Genomic DNA, 18,388 nt, shown 5'->3' on the forward strand with positions numbered 1-18,388 from the left:
GCCAGGCACACATGCCCACCTTTCCAGGAAGTCTGTTTAACTTCTTGAACCAGGAAATGCTTTCACTTTCCCAACTACAGCTGGTCCATCTGAAGTGGAAAACAAGTCCCTGAGCGGCTCCTTAAAAAAAGGCATTTTCTCAGCTGCCTTGAACTTGCTGTGGGCTGGTGCCTCTTGCACACACACTGGTTGTTCTCACTACAGCATCACTTCTCACTACCTGACAGGTGCTCATGAATCTGCTTATTTGTTGAAGGTTCACGTCCCATACTGGGAATGCAAGCTGCAGGGGAGCAGGGCCTCGGGCAGCTGTCTCCTGCGGGGGGGCCAGCCTGCCGCACCCAGAACAGTGCTGGCCACGGGAGCCTTCAGTTAGTGCAGAAACATGGCTCTCCTCTGAACCCCAGCACTAGCTAGCCAGCAATCCTGTGTGATAGGGCACTAACGGGGAAGGGGAAGCTAGGAACGAACTGAATTGCTATCAGTACCACGATGTATAACATCTGTAAGCGGGAGACAACGCAGTATTCAGCCATCATAGAGAAAACACTTACAAAAACCATAAATTACATTGTTTATAGATTATAAAAGTGGGACCTGAAGTTCAATATATTCCTTAAGTAATTAGATCTCATTATTCACATTTAAAGAATTCTACGGAGGAAAATCTTTCAACCAACTAATTGGTCATACAGCAAGTCTGACTGTAAATCATACGAACTTATCAGATGAAATGACAAAGACTGCATGACTAAAAATAAAATACATACACACATATATCCATACAGAGAGCAAAGTACTGAACAGCCCACCAAAAATGCAACAAAAACAAACCTTTGGAGAATAAAATAAGATCAGGCATGTAAATGGAAAGTGTCTTACAGTGTGTCTCCATTGGGAAATATCAGTTATAAGAAATGATGGAGCTAATTTTGAAGGAAAGGGCAAGGGCAACTGACAGAATCATGCTCCACAGAAAAGAGGAGCCTAACTGACAGTGAGCGCAGGTCCTGCCGTGCACACTTCAGGCTACAGTCTAGGAGGCTCCCACTTCCACCTCAGCACGTGCAGTGTCCCTTGCCTCACTGTGAGCTCTTGCTCACCTCTGCCCATGTGGGGCCCCAAGACCTGCTTTCCTCTCCATCTACCCAACAACTCCTCTTCGTCCTCTCCTCTTGGTTCCAAGGCCTCCAATCCACAGCCTCCCACCTCCCCCAAGGACTCAGTCCCCACTGAGACAGCTTTCTTCTCTCTGAGCTGCTCGACTCCGCATTGCTCTCCTTTGTTGGTACTGTGTCTCTTTCTGAGTATGCACCCCAAGAGAGCAGAGATCATTTTCCATATGTTCTTCATATACTCCTCAGTGCCTAGTCCAATGCCTAGCACAAAACTGCCATCCAAAACACATGCCCTTGACTGATCAATGAGCTGTGGCAGCAAGAGCTGCTGAGAATATCCCACCTTGAAGGCACAAACACCACCACTGGGCAAATAACTAAAAAGTATCACACAGGCTGAGAACGGACCCACTCGACACCAGACACAGGAGCTCAGGCTATGACACAAATCCCCATCACTAGTCTAGGTGATACCAGTAAAACAGAAGACACTTATACTTAAAAATACATGAAATAAGTTCTGACTTAAGAGCTAAAAAAACATGTAAACTGAGAGGCAAAAAACAATGTGGATAACTTACACTATGGCTTGACAAATCACACCCTCAAATTTCTGTCTGTAACATGGACTGGATGTGTTAAAAAAAAAAATAGAAAGAATGAATAAGACCTACTATTTGATAGCACAACAGGGTGACCATAGTTAATAATAACTGTATATTTTAAAATCAAGAGTGTAATTGAATTGTTTGCAATGCAATGGATAAATGCTTGAGGGGATGAATGCCCCATTCTCCATGATGTGCTTATTTCACATTGCATGCCTTAATCAAAACATCTCATGTTCCCCATAAATATATATATCTATGGATGTACCCACAAAAATTAAAAATTTAAAACATTTTTTTTAAAACATGGACTGGAATATACTTGACCCATGGGACATTCAATAAATTAATTAATCTATACCAGATTAGAGTACTAAAATAAACAACCTAGTTGGGACCTGGTTGGGGGCATGTTCCTCCATCCCAACACTCCCCAACTCTTCTCCCTACTCCTGAGCGATTTCTGTAATAGGCTATTCCCAAGGAAAGAAGGCAGAGAAAGGGCAGAATCTGGTCAAGGATGAGCAGAGAGAATGGGGGTCTCATGCCCCGGTCCCATCTTTTCTAACCACCTGAGCTGCAGAGCAGCCCTGGCCAGGCCTGCAGCAAGGAAGCTCTAGGCCAAGCTTGTCTACCGTGCAGCCTGCGGGCCACATGCAGCCTAGGACGGCTTTGAATGAGGCCCAACACAAATTTGTGTTTTAAGAACATTATGAGATTTTTTTTGCGATTTTCTTTTCCTTTTCTTTTTTTTTTTTTTTTTTTTTTTTTTTTTTTTAGCTCAACGGCTATCATTAGTGTTAGTGTATTTTATGTGTGGCCCAAGACAATTCTTCTTCTTCCAACATGGCCCGAGGAAGGCAAAGGATTGGACACCTCTGCTCTAGGCACTGTCCATCCTTTGTCAAAGGCATCTCCACAGCCATGCAGCTCGGGGTAGAGGGCCACGCTCAGCAGCCATGGCCCAGACCTCCAGGGAGGAACCCCTGCCCACCACAATACCACCACCTCCCACCCCCAACCATCAGTTACCTTGTAGATGACGCCACCTGTGGCAGAACATGTCAGCATGTAATTGCCCTCCGAGTCAAAAGCGAACAGTCGGCCTCTGGGGACTTGAACCTGCTTGTAGCCGCTGTATCCAGACAGCACAAAGGGGCCTGTGGCGTCTGAGGGGAGGCTGTACTCGGATACCTTGAGGCCGCTCTTGTGGATGTTCCACTGGATGAACTGCAGTCACAGGGCACAAGCAGGGTGCTCGCAGCGGAGCTGGCCAATGCAGGCCTCGAGGAAGAGCCAGGACCCACCCCAGAGCAGAGGCTGGCGAGGACGACCCGCCTCCCCCAGCTACAGTGCTGACATCCTTGAAAAGCCTTTCAAGTGCCAGAGGCAGAAAAGCAGGCGAGAGGTTTACAGGTCCTATCTCTGGCCAACATGATTTAAGCATTTTTTAGGGAAGAAAATCTAGAAAAAGAGGCAGCAACCTCACATTAAAGTCCAACCCTTCTCTTTCCCTCTGGCCTGACCCTAGGAAAGGAAAAGGGACAGCAAGCGGCTTTGCCTGGATTCCTGGTCTCTCAAGCAGGAGGAATGCTTCAAGTGACCTATTATTATTATCAGAGTTAGACCCCAACTAGATTTTTCTGTCCTAGGAACAAGGTACAGAGGACAAAGGCCACATATATTTCCAGTGTTTCAGGCATATAATCAATTGAACACTGGGCGATGCCATTATAAACTCAGCTTGTTATCGTAGCAGACATCATCCCTTAGCCTACCCCATGGACAGGATACTTGGCTGTGACCACCTCTTCACTGAGCATCCCACATAAGAAGGAAGTCGAGCTTTAATGTAAAAGCCCCTTCCTAAACTTTTCAAATGAAGAATTTATTTTGTAGTTACTCCTTTCAAGGGATAGACAGTGTCCAATCCCAAAGGTCCAGGCAGGCACACATGGAAAGCGCGTCCTTCTCCCATCTCTGTCCCTGCCAGCTCCCCCTCTGAGGCGGTCACTATTCCTAGTTCCTAACCCTCCACAGAGGGAATCTACCAGGGGCATGTACTTTTCCTTTTTTTCTGGCTTCTTGTTTACATCTTTGGGCTCTGCTGGGGTCTGTACGCATCTAAGAAGCTGTCCCCAGCCACTCAGCAAACTACACATCCATGAGTGGTCCTGGGACCACTCATTACCAAGCCCAGCAAAGCAAACTCAGCCCTAAATCCAGACCCCACAGATCCATCTATGGTAAGATGAGTAATTTTTGGTACTTCCTTTCATAAGGATAGCCAACTCCTGCTGAACTCACTAAAACCTCGCAAAGATTGTAAGACGAATTACTAGTTTATCCCTATTCTACAGATAACAAAGCTGCAAAAAGAGTCCCCAAGTCACAGAGCTAATAACAGGTATGGCCACAACCTGCAGCCGGCCCACATGTCATCCCGGTGCTCTCTTATCTGAATCCTGCGGCCGCCTACCTTCCCGTCCTCGCCGATGCTGTACACAGTGTTCTCATCATAGCTGAACTCCACAGAGTAGACCTCCCCGTAGTGGGCCCTCCAGCTCATCGCGCACTCGTGCTGCTGCATGTCTGAGGCAATGAGACACCACCATTCACATCCTGGCCAGGGCTCTGCAGAAGGAATCTACCTGCAGCAGGAGGCCCACTCACCCTCTACTCAGGCTGACAGCTGTTCTGGAGGCCAAGGGCAGGCACCCAGGACCCAGTGAGCGCCATAAAGCTGCCCCTGCCCAAGAGGTCAGGCTGCTTCTGAGCCTCAGAGGCAGCTTCTTTCACCAGGTCAGAAGTGAGGCTCAGGAGTCCCTGGGGGGAGCTCATCTGGGGAGGCCTAAGTCTAGGAAGACACCCGAGAAACTGCCCTCTGTAACTTCCCCATGGGTGCCCTGGGAATCCCCTAAAAATACAATTGCCTTGCCCCAGCCCAGGCTCTGGGGATGTCTCCTGGGGACGGAGCCCAACCTGGGGATTTGTACACAGCATGCCAGGTGATTCTGATGTATGCCTCTGGTTAAGGAGCACCGTTCTGATGCTTTTGAGAATCAACTACCCACAGCAAGTGGGTAGGACAGCAGTACCCTTGTATGCCCTCTTGTATTTCACATGGGTGACAAGGACTCAGATGGAACAACTCAAGACTCAAGGACCGCTGAGCTCCACCCCCTCCCATGTCTATTGACACTAACTATGGGCGAGTTTATTACAGTGGGTGTTTTGAAAACGTTAACCAAAGTTAAGCTCTAGTACATGCATCTGAAGTCAGGGTTTTGCAAAAGCCTCTAGCCCAGCTGGCAAAAAAATCCAACACTGGCAAAAAAAATGCCTGGGAAATCTAAGGAGATCAAGGATTGCTATGAGCACACTTGCATACCAAACAGCCGGATAACACCATCAGCTGCCCCTGTGACCAGCAGGTTCCCGTTGTGATTGAAGGCTGTACAGTTGATAGCAATGGGTTCTGGATCCAGGGAGAACTGGAGCTATTGAAACAAAACAAAAATGCCAGTAGCAGATCTTCACTCAGCCCAGGCAAGCTGCTTATTCCAATGCAGACAGGTGCCCCAGACTGGGTTTTCCACCAGCTCCTCCCTTATGTAATCTGGAAATGTAGATCTGAGCCTTTGCCAAAGTGCTGTGCCAGTGACCTTCTGTGCTCTTTTGAGAACAAGGTCTCTATGCCTATACACTTCTGGTTTCCATAGAGAAATAATAATCCATGCTTGCTCCATTATAAAAGAAATAATACATATCTTAGCAACCTACACTTCGCCCCGAATGCATTCCAAGCAAATTCTCATTGAAAAGTCTTATGCCCTCAGAAAATAACACTTCATCAACTGCCTTTGATGACAGACAACACTAATAAACCTGCCCTATGGCGCCCCACAGAAACACTTAGAAATATAGTAGCAAACAAAACCACCTCATAGAACATAAGGTCTATTAATTACATAATTAATGAACACTATCATTTCAAACAATATGGAACCCTGGGAACACTAAATAATCCTCCTGAAATTAAAAATGCAAGATAGAATGTTATTTAAAATACACACAGAGTACTGAGCTAGCAAATAAAAGAATCCTCTAGGGCCACAACTAAGAGAAAGCAAGAACGCAGAGAACCAGCACACTCCAAAGCTGCCTTTCACTATGGGGAATTAATCAGATCCAGATGACTCAAGTTCCCATTCTGCTACCCATGAAGAGCTCAGGAGCCTGGAGACAACAATGTGTGATCTGCCCAAGGTCAGGCGATAAGAAACCATCACATGGAGCTGGGACTCCAAAGAGCTATACCTTCAGTGCAGGAATGAACTAGAAACAAACCTACTTCACAGAAAGGGATAACAAGAAAACTGACCTCCCTGCAAATTCATAACCACAAACTAGCCCTGACGTGGGAGGAACCTGGCAAAAATTAATGCAAATCCAAAGAAATGCACCTCCAACCCAAGCCTCAAAATATTCTCAGAGATACTGGACCAAGAAACACCATGATCACAATTCATAAGAAACAAGAAAATAAGGCAAAAGGAGCCAGCACCCACAGAAACAACAGAGCAGAATCAGACACACAAAGACTTCAGACATTAGATTTATAATGCAGAACATACAAGCACATTCAATTGTTCAACAAAATAAAATAAGGAATTGAAAATATGGGTAAAAATGAGAGACTATAAACACGACAAAGCAGGTTTTAAAAAATGAAGCTGAGCTTCTAAAAATGAGAAATACAATAACTGAAATTACCATCCTAATAAATAGATGAAACAGAAGATTAGATATAGTAGAGGAGAGATTAGCAAACTGATAGATCTGAAAAAACTATTATCAAGAATGCAGCAAAGTGAAACAAAAAAGAGGAAGAGGCAAGTTCTAACACATATGGAATGGGAGTTCCAGAAGGCAAGAGATGATCAGAGAACCGCAATACTGGAAAAAATGATGACTGAGAATTTTCCAGAATTGAACAAAGACACAAATACTCTGATTCAGAAAACAAATCCCAAGCAGAACTTTAAAAAAATAAATTTCAAAACTTAAAAACCAGAAAATCCACATCCAGAGAGCCAGATAAGAAGATTTTAAAAGCAGCCAGAGAGAAAAGACAACAAAGGAATGCCAATTACATGGAGAGCTAATGTCCCGGTCTCAGCAAAGGCAGCTGGAGGATGGACCAAATCACAAAGTTAGGCAAGCAGTGTTCAGCCTGGAATACAAGAAGCTATTCTAGAAAAACACATATATTGTGGTTTATTCATATGGAGTCAGAAAACCCGCAAAACAAAAATTCAGTTGTTTAGGGATATATAGTAATTAACATGGTAAAGTAATTTTTTAAATGTAAGGCAGGCCGGGCGCAGTGGCTCATGCCTGTAATCCTAGCACTTTGGGAGCCCCAGGTGGGTGGATCACCTGAGGTCAGGAGTTCGAGACCTGGCCATTTCTACTAAAAATACAAAAAATTAGCTGGGTGTGGTGGTGGGCACCTGTAATCCCAGCGACTCAGGAGGTTGAGGAAGAAGAATTGCTTGAACTCAGGAGGTGGATGTTGTGCTGAGCCAAGATTGTGCCACTGCACTCCAGCCTGGGTGACAGAGCAAGACTCCGTCTCAAAAAAAAAAAGTAAAGCAACAGTATGACAAAATTCAAGATAGGTTCTCTCTGAAACGGAAAAAGACCAAGACTGGGAAGGGCTACACAAGAGCTAAAAAGTATTGGTGATGTTCTGTATAAACTGTGATGGGTCTGCAGGTGCTCACTGTACTGCTTTTCTTCTCATTATACTATACACCTATGATTTCAGTATGCTTTTGTATGTATCCAATGTCTAATTAAAAACTTGAAAATCACAAGTAAACATGAAATTGTAATAAGAACTTTGGAGGAAAATACAAGATGCTATGAGCTGAGAGGAACTGAATTAATCTGGTGGACAGGACAGTGGGCAGGGAGGGGCACGAGAGATAGGTCTAGAGTATGTCCCTGGAAATGCAGAGAAGTGATCAGACTGGAAACACACTGGCAGCATTTGCTTATGTACTGACTGTGTGAGCAGAGGGAAAAGGACAGGTCTGGGAAGAACCCCAATTTCTGTTGCGTTTTGTTTGTTTTTTTTTTTTTGAGACAGGGTCTCACTCTGTCACCCAGGCTGGAATGCAGTGGCACCACATCAGCTCACTGCAGCCACCACCTCCCAGGCTCAAGCAATTCTCTTGCCTCAGCCTCCCAAGTAGCTGGGACTACAAATGAGCACCACCACACATGGCTAATTTTTAAATTTTTTGTAGAGACAAGGGCTCACTACATTGCCCAGGCTGGACTTGAACTCCTGGCCTCAAGCAATCCACCTGCCTCAGCTTCCCAAAGTGCTGGGATTACAGGCATGAGCAACTGCTCCTGGCCAAGATCCCCAATTTCTAAGTGAGGCACATTTGCCAAAGTGAGGAAAATTATGAGGGGACGGATGGATGCGGCAAGAATTCGAGTGTGACCCTGACGGGCCTGAGAGGTCTGACAGACCCAAAGGGAACACAGACCACTTCTACAGGCAGATGCAGAACAGAACAAACTGAACATGTGGAACAGGAACCAACTGAAAGCAGGAGCCTTGAGTTTCCAGCAGCATCAGGAAACAATGTGTTCAACATAAAGGCCATATGACTTGTGAGCAGTGAAACGAATCACTTTAATAAGAAGTAGCACTGCCTTGGAAGGTGAGTTTAGCATCATTCAATCTCTCTGGGGCTCAGGGTGGCAGCTGCAGCATCTATTACTGTCTTGAAGGAAGGGGTTCTTGGCTCTGAGGTGGTGCCCAGGTCCCCTGGGAGCAAGTTCACAGGCTGTATGGTCACCTCGCTTCTTATGAATCTGCATATGTCCTTGCTACTGCTGGCTGCTGCTGCTATAATTCTCATACAATTTTAAGTTAACAGGACATCAGAGGGAGGCACGAGTCCTCTCCTAGAAAATCAACCACAGGGGCCCTCTGGTAGGTTCTGGGTGACTTCTAAGTTTGTGGCACAATTCTGAATGACATGTCACTAACAATCTGCCCAGTTGGAGTACACTACTTTTCAACACTAAAATCTTTATTAAAAATCTGAGGAGACCAAAGCAAAAAGAGGGAAGAGGCTCTTCAGAAACCCAGGGGAATGCAGAGTGTGTGCCTGGCCCCAGAGAGAGCCACAGGGCAGGCCCGTACCTGCTGCTTCATGGTTTTCGTGTCCCACAGCAGCAGCCTGCCAGGAACCTGGTTCATGCCCTTGCTGCCGATGTCTGGTGCTGAGAAGTCCACCTGGGAAGTGAGGCTCGGAGCTGCAGCCGAACAGACGAAAGAGGCCCCGTTGGGGCTGCACGCAAGAGACAGGATTCTGCAACACACATGGGCCTGGGTCAGACCCTCCGCCTGCCCAGAGAGGGAGGGAGCACTTTGGTCCTGAGGCTGGATCCTGCACAGGAGATGAGGCACTAGGCTTGGGAAAGGACCAGCCCCGCGGACCACACTTGGCAGCCTGCGGCCTTGATGGTGGGGGGTAGGTTCCAGTTCACCTGGGCATGTCGTCGTTGATATTGATTTCACAGAGATTCTTCTTGGCTTCCGTGTCATAGAGACGCACCGTTCCCACACCACTGCCCAGCAAGAGCTGGAACGACAAGGGGCGGGAGGTGGGAAGGATACCATGGAGTGAGGCTGAGTCAGGGAGGATCTCCAGAGCGGGCGAGGCTGGGCAGGCTGCGGGGGTGAGGCCCCTCCTCTATTCATCCAGGCAGTTCAGGGGAAATCTGGCTACAATGAGCCTCACTTTAAAATTAAACAAAGACATGAGAGCTGACCTTGAACTTCTAAGCAAAACCACAAAAAGTATCTGTGGAATGGGAGAGACGTGTCACCTTGGACACATCTGGAAATGTTCTGGCTGGTGAATGAGGCCCTCTGATCCTCCCTTTCTTCAGTTTGAAACCCCAGCTGTTGGAACCCTTCCTTCCCACTCCTGGTCTGCCCAGCACCCCTTCCAGCGTACTGGCTTCGGCTGCCACGGGGCCTGGGTGACTCCCATTTGCCCTTTCAGGGGACCGCTCTGGCTCTGGGTCTGTAAAGACCTCCAGAAAAAAAATAAAAGGGGTTATCCTTGCCTTCAGGAACTTGTGACTTATTTGGTGAAAAGCTTCAAAGATAATAATAGTGCCAGAGGAAAGTGCCAGAAGCAGCCCAGGTCTGAGGGTGTCTCCCAGGAATATTAGGTAGAGTGTGACCTCGGCATTCACTTGGCAAACTGGCGCTGGCACAGGGCAAACCCTGAGGTCCTCATCCATGGGGATAATCCCTTCAGCTGCCAAAAATTATAGAAAAACAGGGTTTGCATCTTGGGCTATGTGGTATGATCCCCACAAATGAAGTAAAAGAAAAAACAGGAAGGCAATTTTACCTCCTTAACTACAAGTCCTATCTCAAATATAAAATCCAGAGGGAAGAACACTGTACTATTCCTGGGGACAATAAGACCCATGGGAACCACAAAATAGAACACCAGCCCCTCACCAGCGGAAGCCACTTCCCGTGGGGCCTGGCACGGGAGGACGCCCACTGAAACTGCAGCTGGAAACACAGCTGTTTGGAGGGACAGCAGTCAGGCAGGTGGTCCCCGGGGCAGACCACCACAGACAGGAAGAAGCCGTGTGTTCCAGGCCCCCTGCAGCTCATTTCAATCTGTCAATTTGGTAACCTCCCTGTCTTCCCACAACAGGAGCCTTCTGGGCCAGTCCTGGATGTGTGTCCCTGAATCCCCAAAAATGGAGGGAAGGGAAGGGAACTGGCTTGGCTGTCTTGACTCAGCCAGTGGAGAACCCTGGGGAATTCCTCCACTGAGCCAGCAGAGCGGGCCCCACAGGCCACCATTACTCACCAGTCTGTCCCGTTTGGTGGCCCATTCCAAAGATAGCAGCGGAGATTTGGAAATGGAGGACGCTTTGGTCTGCATGATGGGGTTGAAGGACCACACTTTGATGACCCCATCTACGTCTAAGCTGGCGACTCTCCTCCCAGAGCAATCCACTCTGAGATGAGAGAAAAGGGAGGCCTGTCAGCTGGCCTCTCAGTCCCCATCCTCTTCTGCTAATGCCAAGATGATCACTTTCCTGACTTCCTTACTGTTTTAAAAAAACAATCCCTAGAGGTCTACATTCAAAGGACTGGTATAGACTATTTCTAGAAATATTTATTCATTCATTTGTCTAAGAAATACTTATTAAGTGCCAACCACGTGCAGAGCTTTTGGTCAACTCTGGGCAAAGAGCCGTGAGCAAGAGTTGCAGGGCCCTGCCCTGAGGCCACTTGCAGTCTCTGGAGATTTAGAGCCTCCGACTCACACTCCAGAACAGCCCAAGGGCCCCAGGAGCCATCAGGGCTGTCAAAACAAGAAACCCGTCTACAGCTGAAAATTATGCCCCACCAAGGTTTGTTCTTGAAAGGTTTATACTGTGCTTAAGTACAAACTTACAAATGGTAAATTACAAATCAGGTATTTACCTAAAAGTACCAACATAAAGCAAATTAAAATTGAGTGAGTTTGGGGGGCTAAAATAAAGGGTAACTTGTTCCTAAAACTGAGAGAAACACAATTAGAGAGGGCAGAGAGGCCCAGTGCAGTGGCTTATGCCTGTAATCCCGGCATTTTGGGAGGCTGAGATGGGCAGATCACTTGAAGCCAGGAGTTCAAGACCAGCCTGGCCAATATGCTGAAACCCCGTCTCTACTACAAATATAAAAATTAGATGGGTGTGGTGGCAGGCATCTGTAATTCCAGCTACTTTGGAGGCTGAGGCACGACAATCGCTTGAGCCTGGGAGGGCAAGGTTGCAGTGAGCCAAGATCGTGCCATTGCACTCCAGCCTAGGTGACAGAGCAAGACTCTGTCTCAAAAAGGAAAAAAAGGGCAGACAGGCTGACCAGTCCACTGGCAGCTCCAACCGATTCCCATGACTCTACTGCCATGGCTGTGGCCCTTGTCCAAGCCCCCATTCTCTGCCATCTCCTGCTGGCCACACCTCCACGTGTACTGCCTGAAAATCTGAGCTTCCCAGGGTTTCCTTGGCCCCAGGCCCAACCCACCTGCAGTGCATGATGGACGAGTGGTGTTCCCCATACTCCTCCTGTCCCAGCACAATAAAGGGCTGCTCGGGGCGGACTCCTCCACCCTCAGGGCCTGCCGAGGATGTCCGAGTCAGTGGCTCCACTGGCTCCGTGTGGAGCTCTGGGCAGGGCTCAGCCTCTGGGCCACTGGCTTCTGGTTTCTTCTCTGCACACTGTCACAAGCAGGGTGGGGACAAGTCAGCCAGGAAAGGGTCCCCCACATCAGGGCATACACCGCAGGGGGTCTAGGCCTAGGCTGCAGCATTTTGCGGGGCTCTCGGTAATTACAGAGTGGAGAGGAGAGCTCTGACCTGCGAGGGTGGTGCTCAGCTCACCCTAGGAGAGTGCAGGGCCTGCCCCCCTGACAGCCCCTTCCTGGAGACTTCGCTCCACACAGGCCCTGCTGAAGGAGAGGGGGCTGTGGCCTCTCTGTGACACAGCGGATGGGACCCAGGACACAAATCTGCCTTAACAGGCCAGGCGGAGGATGCGTGGTGCAGGCCACACACCGCGCTGAGTATTTTACAGATTTCTCTCATTTAGTCCTCCTCAAACAATGAGATGCTATTATTTTCCCCATTTTACAGCTGTGGAAACTAAAAGACTGAAAGAGAAGCCAAATCCCTCGCCCAAAGTCATATGGCTGGCAAGGGGGAGAAATTGGATGTGAAGCTGGGTGGGTGAGAGGTAAGCCCAGCCCCTTTCCAGTGCACCCCTACGCCCACCAGCCCTCCTGGGAGGTGGGCACTGAGAAACTAAGAAACAGACACAACTGGCCAGGAAGAAAGACAGAGACCCAAGGGCCACTGAGGGTCCAAGGCTGCCCCATCTCTACGTCCCTGGGACAGCAGGTGTTGGCTACCATCTGGTGCTCACCTAGACACAATCCAGGCTGGGGGCATCGGCCAGGGCACTCTCTACTAGCCCTGGGGTCCAGATGCTCCTGCAAGTGCTTCCTCAGAGAGGCAGGAGGAGGAGTTCAACAATAAAATAACAGAGGAACTTCAGACATTATGGGGCTGTGGCTGGCCCCCAAGTGCATCTTGAATCCTGAAATGCCAGAACTTATGATCTGAGCCTTAGGGGTCTGTTGTCACCACAGTACCAGGCTGTTAATGAGGAAATACCTTTAAAACAGGCAAATAGCCCCAATTATGAGATAAATGGTCAAGATGGTGACTTGGGCAAGAGAACCAGTAAATACCTTAGACTTTGCCATCAGTTGGGAGTATCTGGCAGAAACAGAAGCAGCTGTAATGCCACAAAGAGCAGGCTGTGGCCCACACTGGCCAGTGAGGGGAGTCCCCAGAGCCCAGGGCTCAGTACAGAAGGGCCTGGGCCACAGCCCCCCATTGTGTGGGCACATGGCCCTCAGTGCAGCAATACAGGCAGCTGGGCCTCAGGCAGCACAGGAGAAAGGAATCCTGTGACCAAGCAAGTCTGGGTGACTGGGTGAAACCGAGGGAACCAGGTCTCCAGGAGCCCACGACAGGCTGCTTAGCACAATTAACCTAAGGGAAGGATGAGTATGCAAAGGTTCCCAAGCCAGCTTAACCACAGAAGTCATCTTCTGAGAGCACTTCCAGAGGCCTGCATTTTCTGGCCCCTACTTAGGGAAATGCTGCATGGGAGAAATGGACCACAGAAGAGCCAGGCAAATGATGAACCCAAATAACCAAAATACAAGCCATTGAAACCAATTAGGCAAAAGCACACTCTGCACAGCAGCAGAACTCAGAAGAGAGAGAAGAGAAGGCCCTCCACAGTGCTCCTCAGTAGCTGCATGAGTGTCCTCAGGGGTGTTCAGGACAACCCCATACCTGGGAAGTGGTTGTGGAGAAAAGCTCCTTCCTTTCCTTGCCATGGTCCTGCAGGCGCCGCTGCCGGTGCTGTGACCAACCGGACTCCCCAGTGGCCAGCCCGCTGAGGAGGCCCTTCCCATCCTTGGCTCCGGACGTCGGGTCCTTTCCCTTGGTGCCCTAGAGGAAAAGAAGCTGGTTGTGAAGTCTCTTCCCATCTGCCTAGGCCATGATAAGCATGCCAGGAGTGGTCAGCCCTGGGCGGGGGCGTGGTGGGTCGGGGGCAGGTGGTTAAAATGGTGTTGGCTCAGCTATGTAGGTGAGGTCATAGACAGCCCCTGCTATGACCTCCTCCTTTCTGTCCTCTACCCATTAAGAGGACAGGTCACCTGCAATCCTCATCCTGCGGTATCTCTCATCTGGAGGGAGATGTCATCTTGATCTAATCGGAACAATTTAGTCTAGTTGAGGGGAAGGAGCCAGCACTTACTAAGTGATGACTAAGGCAGGCCTGGGCCTACGCTTGGTGTTATACACATTTACAAGCAACAATATGTTTGGGCAATCTAAAAATTATTTATGCGACAAGCAATCACCTCTGGAGGGAAAAGGAACACAGTACCCTCTCTTGTTTTGGGCCAAGTGTGGACTAAACCAGCTAATATTAACAAATACTGAGGTGTTTGAAAATGATTACCAGAAAACCAGAAATTTTTAACAGAAATTGTTGAAAACCCAAGGAATGCTAAGAAAGATAAATCGGACAGGAAATAAACTGGTATTTTCTGGCTCCTTTTCATAACAACCGTGATAGGGTCAGCTAAGTTATAGCAAGAGGGGATGAATTTGACCATCCCCACCCCACCCGTATAGAGAGAAGTCTCCATTCTTAATCTAGAAACTCTTAAAAGGAGCTGCCACCCCCGCATCTTTCCAGATTGCTGGGCAGGGTTCTCTTTTTCCAGCTTTTTACCCACAAATTGTGATGGTCAAACACCCTCACCCTCATTCATATCTAAGAGATATGAATGCAAACAGCTACTCAGGTTTGAGACCAGTCTTCTCAAGAAACCATTTCTACACAAGCCCTAAGTGAAGAGAAGAAACTCAACCAAAGTCTACCTGCTGCTTTCCAGTTCTTCTATTTGTTATTTTTTATGTCAACAGTAAACAATTTAAAATGATTAACATGGATTCCTTGGAATCCTGCAGCCATGTGAACAGTTAAGAAAGAAAATTTTAAAGGACTATTAGCTTACCTGGAACCAAACCATGACTAACCTGCAGGGTATTTACTATTTTTGGCCTGTTTATAAACTTCAAGTACTTCCGTGAACAAAGAAAGGATGGTAAACCTGTCTCAATCAGCCACAGACACATTTAATTCCAAGTATTAGAACTGTGTCAATAACAATTGTGTATGGGTCCTGGGAGGACAAAAGCCACGGAGAGGTAATGTCCACTCCTCAGAGTTTCAGAGAGATGGAGTGGGGAGGTGGCCTGTTGGAGTTGGCTGTCAAGGCTAAGATCTGGGGAGGTGGTAGGCAGTTGCGTCGTGTCCTGTTTCAAGACAAGGCTCTGAAACCCCCATAAGAAGAAATCACTGAAAATGCAAACACTGAGCAGCCACATCACAGTCCAGGAGGTGCCGCTTCCACATTTTGTGCTGCTGCATATATGCCGTGCTCTACATGGGTCACAGGTGGATTCTGCCTTGGAAGCAAAGGTGGGAACCATTACAGAGGGAGACAGGCACTTTATGCGCCCCTTCCTGCCTTATTCAGCCCCTCCACTGGATAATGGTGTCTTTTCCTTTTTCAGCAACAGTAAAGAGTGTTCAATTCAATTGGTGAATATTGATGCAAGGAGGAGGCTTCGAATTCCTCTGGCTTATTTGAAAGCCACTTGTAACACTTCCCCAGCAGGAGCAAACAATAAAACACTGAGAAGTACAAAGGTAATACTTCCCTCACAAGTCAGGATAGCAAGGAAGGCATCTGGTACAGAGAAGAACTGCCTTTACAATGACAGGGCAGTTTATGCCAAGACAGTGATGGACCTAAGCATGACCTATCAGATTTTGCTTAAAGAAGAGGATAGGTTCTCCTTTCTCCTTAAATCTATGTTAATCACTGAATAAGAGTAACAAAAGATAATAATATATTAAAAGCTGGTGAATGTGGTTGTCCACAAAACTTTTTAATAAGTAAGTGAAGGCCAATTTGTGTCTAGCCACAAATGTACCTAACAAGTGAATGCTTACTGGCAACTGTTAATTTTTTAGAAATAAAAAGCTAAAAAATAAAAACAAAGGAAAAAGGGATAAAGTCACAATGCTATGTAAGTAATTACCTTCAAACAAATCCATAAAACTCTGGCCAAGCACTTGTGTATGGGTAAAGAGCTGGAGAGAGTGAAAGATGTCGGCAGAACTGTGTACTCTCTAGACGATGACACTTGCACACAGAGAAGCTCGCACCCTTCTGGAAGCGTCTTCTACTGTGACCCTACCTTACACATCTTTGTAACCTTAGCACCCAGCACCATGCCTCGCATAAGCTGGGCACTCATTCATGACTGGCTAGGTAACAAATGTATGGACTGATGGACAGATGAAATAACTGTTCATTGAAAGTTTTATTTCATTTTAAGTGCAACCCTCATAATAGTCTTTAACTGCTGGCTTCAAATAACAGAATATCCCAATAGTCTAAAGTATATTCTATCATAATCTACCTGACTCCTACAGTTCAGGAGAGACACGGTAACCTCTGTCTTATCATTTGACCTTCTCACTCTGGAGACAGACATAAGTTGATACCCATTAATTTCCGGTGGACTGAGTAGGTCAGGAGGGATTCCAGAGCCTCACAGAGCTTACCAGGATGGCAGCCATCCAAATGGAGCACGAAACAAGTTCCAGTAATTTGGTCTCACCTGAAGCTAAACAAAGCTACCCAGAAAATAGGCCCTCATAACACAGAAATCCCAGAATGAACGACAGGCTTTCTCCTATTGCCAAGATCCTTGGGGAAAACCTTCAGGGCAGCGGTTGTGACCACTTACTTCTCAGTAACTGGGAGGTAATTTGACACTAATAAGAGTCACAAGCACAGAAGTTTGTGGATGCTTTGCTTGCCTTACATTACAGCTGATTAAAGGTTATCTCTATAATGAGGTAATTTCCATGGCTCACCAAGTGGGTGTGAAAGGAGCAGAATTATTGCTGGCGGGAAGGATGGAGTACAAACTACAGGCTGTGTGAGCCAAGCAGCAGCCCAGGCAAGCCTGCTATCGATGTGCCCTCCCTGGCTATTGTAATTAGAGATCCTAGAAGGGCTTGGGAAGTGTGGTTTTGCAGTTATTTCCACTAAAAAAAAAAAAAAAAAAAAATTGCCTCCAGATTCATATTGAAAGCCTGGAGAGTATTTGCCAGGCTTTCAATATAAAAGCAATCTATTTTGCATCTATTTTGCCATCTATTTTACAAGAATAATGCTATGAACATTTCAGTAATAATGACAACAGGTACAGCAACCAATTACAAGGAGGCAAAGTGCTGATGTGAGCAAAATTTACAATGCTTTCTATAAATTATATTTAAGATAGGAAAGTCTAATCATTTTTACATATTGCTAATTTAACAATAAAATACAGCCTATTTTTTGTGTGTGCTTATTCTTTAACAGTAAAAAAGAAAGAAGGGCTCTGGTGTGGTAGCAGTAAGGAAAAAAGACGACATGCTTAATATGCACTTACAAAGCAATGTGGCTTATTTAAAAACCAATGTCATTGTATACTGAGTTTAAAGCAGTATATTATGAAAATGGCAGGAAGTGATCTTTCCATGCCCTGCATTTAATCTGTGAGAGAGCATCTGGAATTGTGCACTGAAATTTGGGCATTAATTGTAATAGCGGGATTGAAACATTAGAATGTCCTCCAGAGCAGGGGGCCCAGGATGTGAGGGGAATCATGCCATAGGGACAAACAGTTGAGGTGGGGGTTGGAGGGAGGGTGAACAAGAGTGCTTAGCATGGAAAAGATAGGAAGAGTCACTCTGTACAATAAGCCTTATTATTCTATGTAGCTCCAGAGGGCTAAGCTAAGATCCATGAGGAAAAGTCATAAAGAAGTTTCTTCTAATAGCTTTGTAACATGCATATATTCTCACTTTGACAAGCAGTGAGCTCTGCATCTTAGGAGGCAATCAATCCAGACACTGTATTCCTATACTCAGCAGGAGGTGGGCCAGATGACCTTCGAGCTTCCCTCTAACTCTAAAATTCTGTGATTTTCTTGAACCTCAAATCTACTAGTTATTTTTAGAAGTGAAACATTAATGCTGAATCTAAATCATCTACCATTAATAAAAAACAAGTGACCTGACTATTGGGTTTTTTAGATTAGAGATATCTTTCATCTTCACTGAGGAACTACAAACTGCTCTGTTAACATACCACACAGTGACCCAATCTTTGTTCCATTATATTTTAGAGGAAAGGTAAGGCACGTTTTACTGCAAATCACACATTCTTATCCCCATTGCTTGGCTGTAAACTGCAGAAATAATTTCCAATCTCATTTCAACCTCACCATGTGACACACAGTTCCTAACCACATAGAGTATGGCCACAGCTTACTCGCACAGAAGCTGTCTCTATTTTTTCTTTCAAGTTAATGAAATTGAATTTCATAATTTCA

General features: G+C 46.7%; 1 protein-coding gene across 2 annotated transcripts in view; it reads right to left on the reverse strand.

The window, feature by feature from the left end:
• The window catches only part of WDR91 (WD repeat domain 91), a 29,846-nt gene that overhangs the window by 2,570 nt on the left and 8,888 nt on the right, over positions 1–18,388 (reverse strand). For both annotated transcript variants that reach the window (XM_009243243.3, NM_001134088.1), the window contains 8 exon segments: positions 13,706–13,864; positions 11,865–12,058; positions 10,660–10,810; positions 9,305–9,399; positions 8,958–9,126; positions 5,118–5,226; positions 4,206–4,318; positions 2,759–2,956 (listed from right to left, as the gene is read on the reverse strand). In XM_009243243.3, the coding sequence (XP_009241518.1) occupies positions 2,759–2,956; positions 4,206–4,318; positions 5,118–5,226; positions 8,958–9,126; positions 9,305–9,399; positions 10,660–10,810; positions 11,865–12,058; positions 13,706–13,864 (1,188 nt within the window).

The sequence above is a fragment of the Pongo abelii genome, chromosome 6 (assembly GCF_028885655.2).
Source record: "Pongo abelii isolate AG06213 chromosome 6, NHGRI_mPonAbe1-v2.0_pri, whole genome shotgun sequence".
Lineage (NCBI taxonomy): Eukaryota > Metazoa > Chordata > Mammalia > Primates > Hominidae > Pongo > Pongo abelii.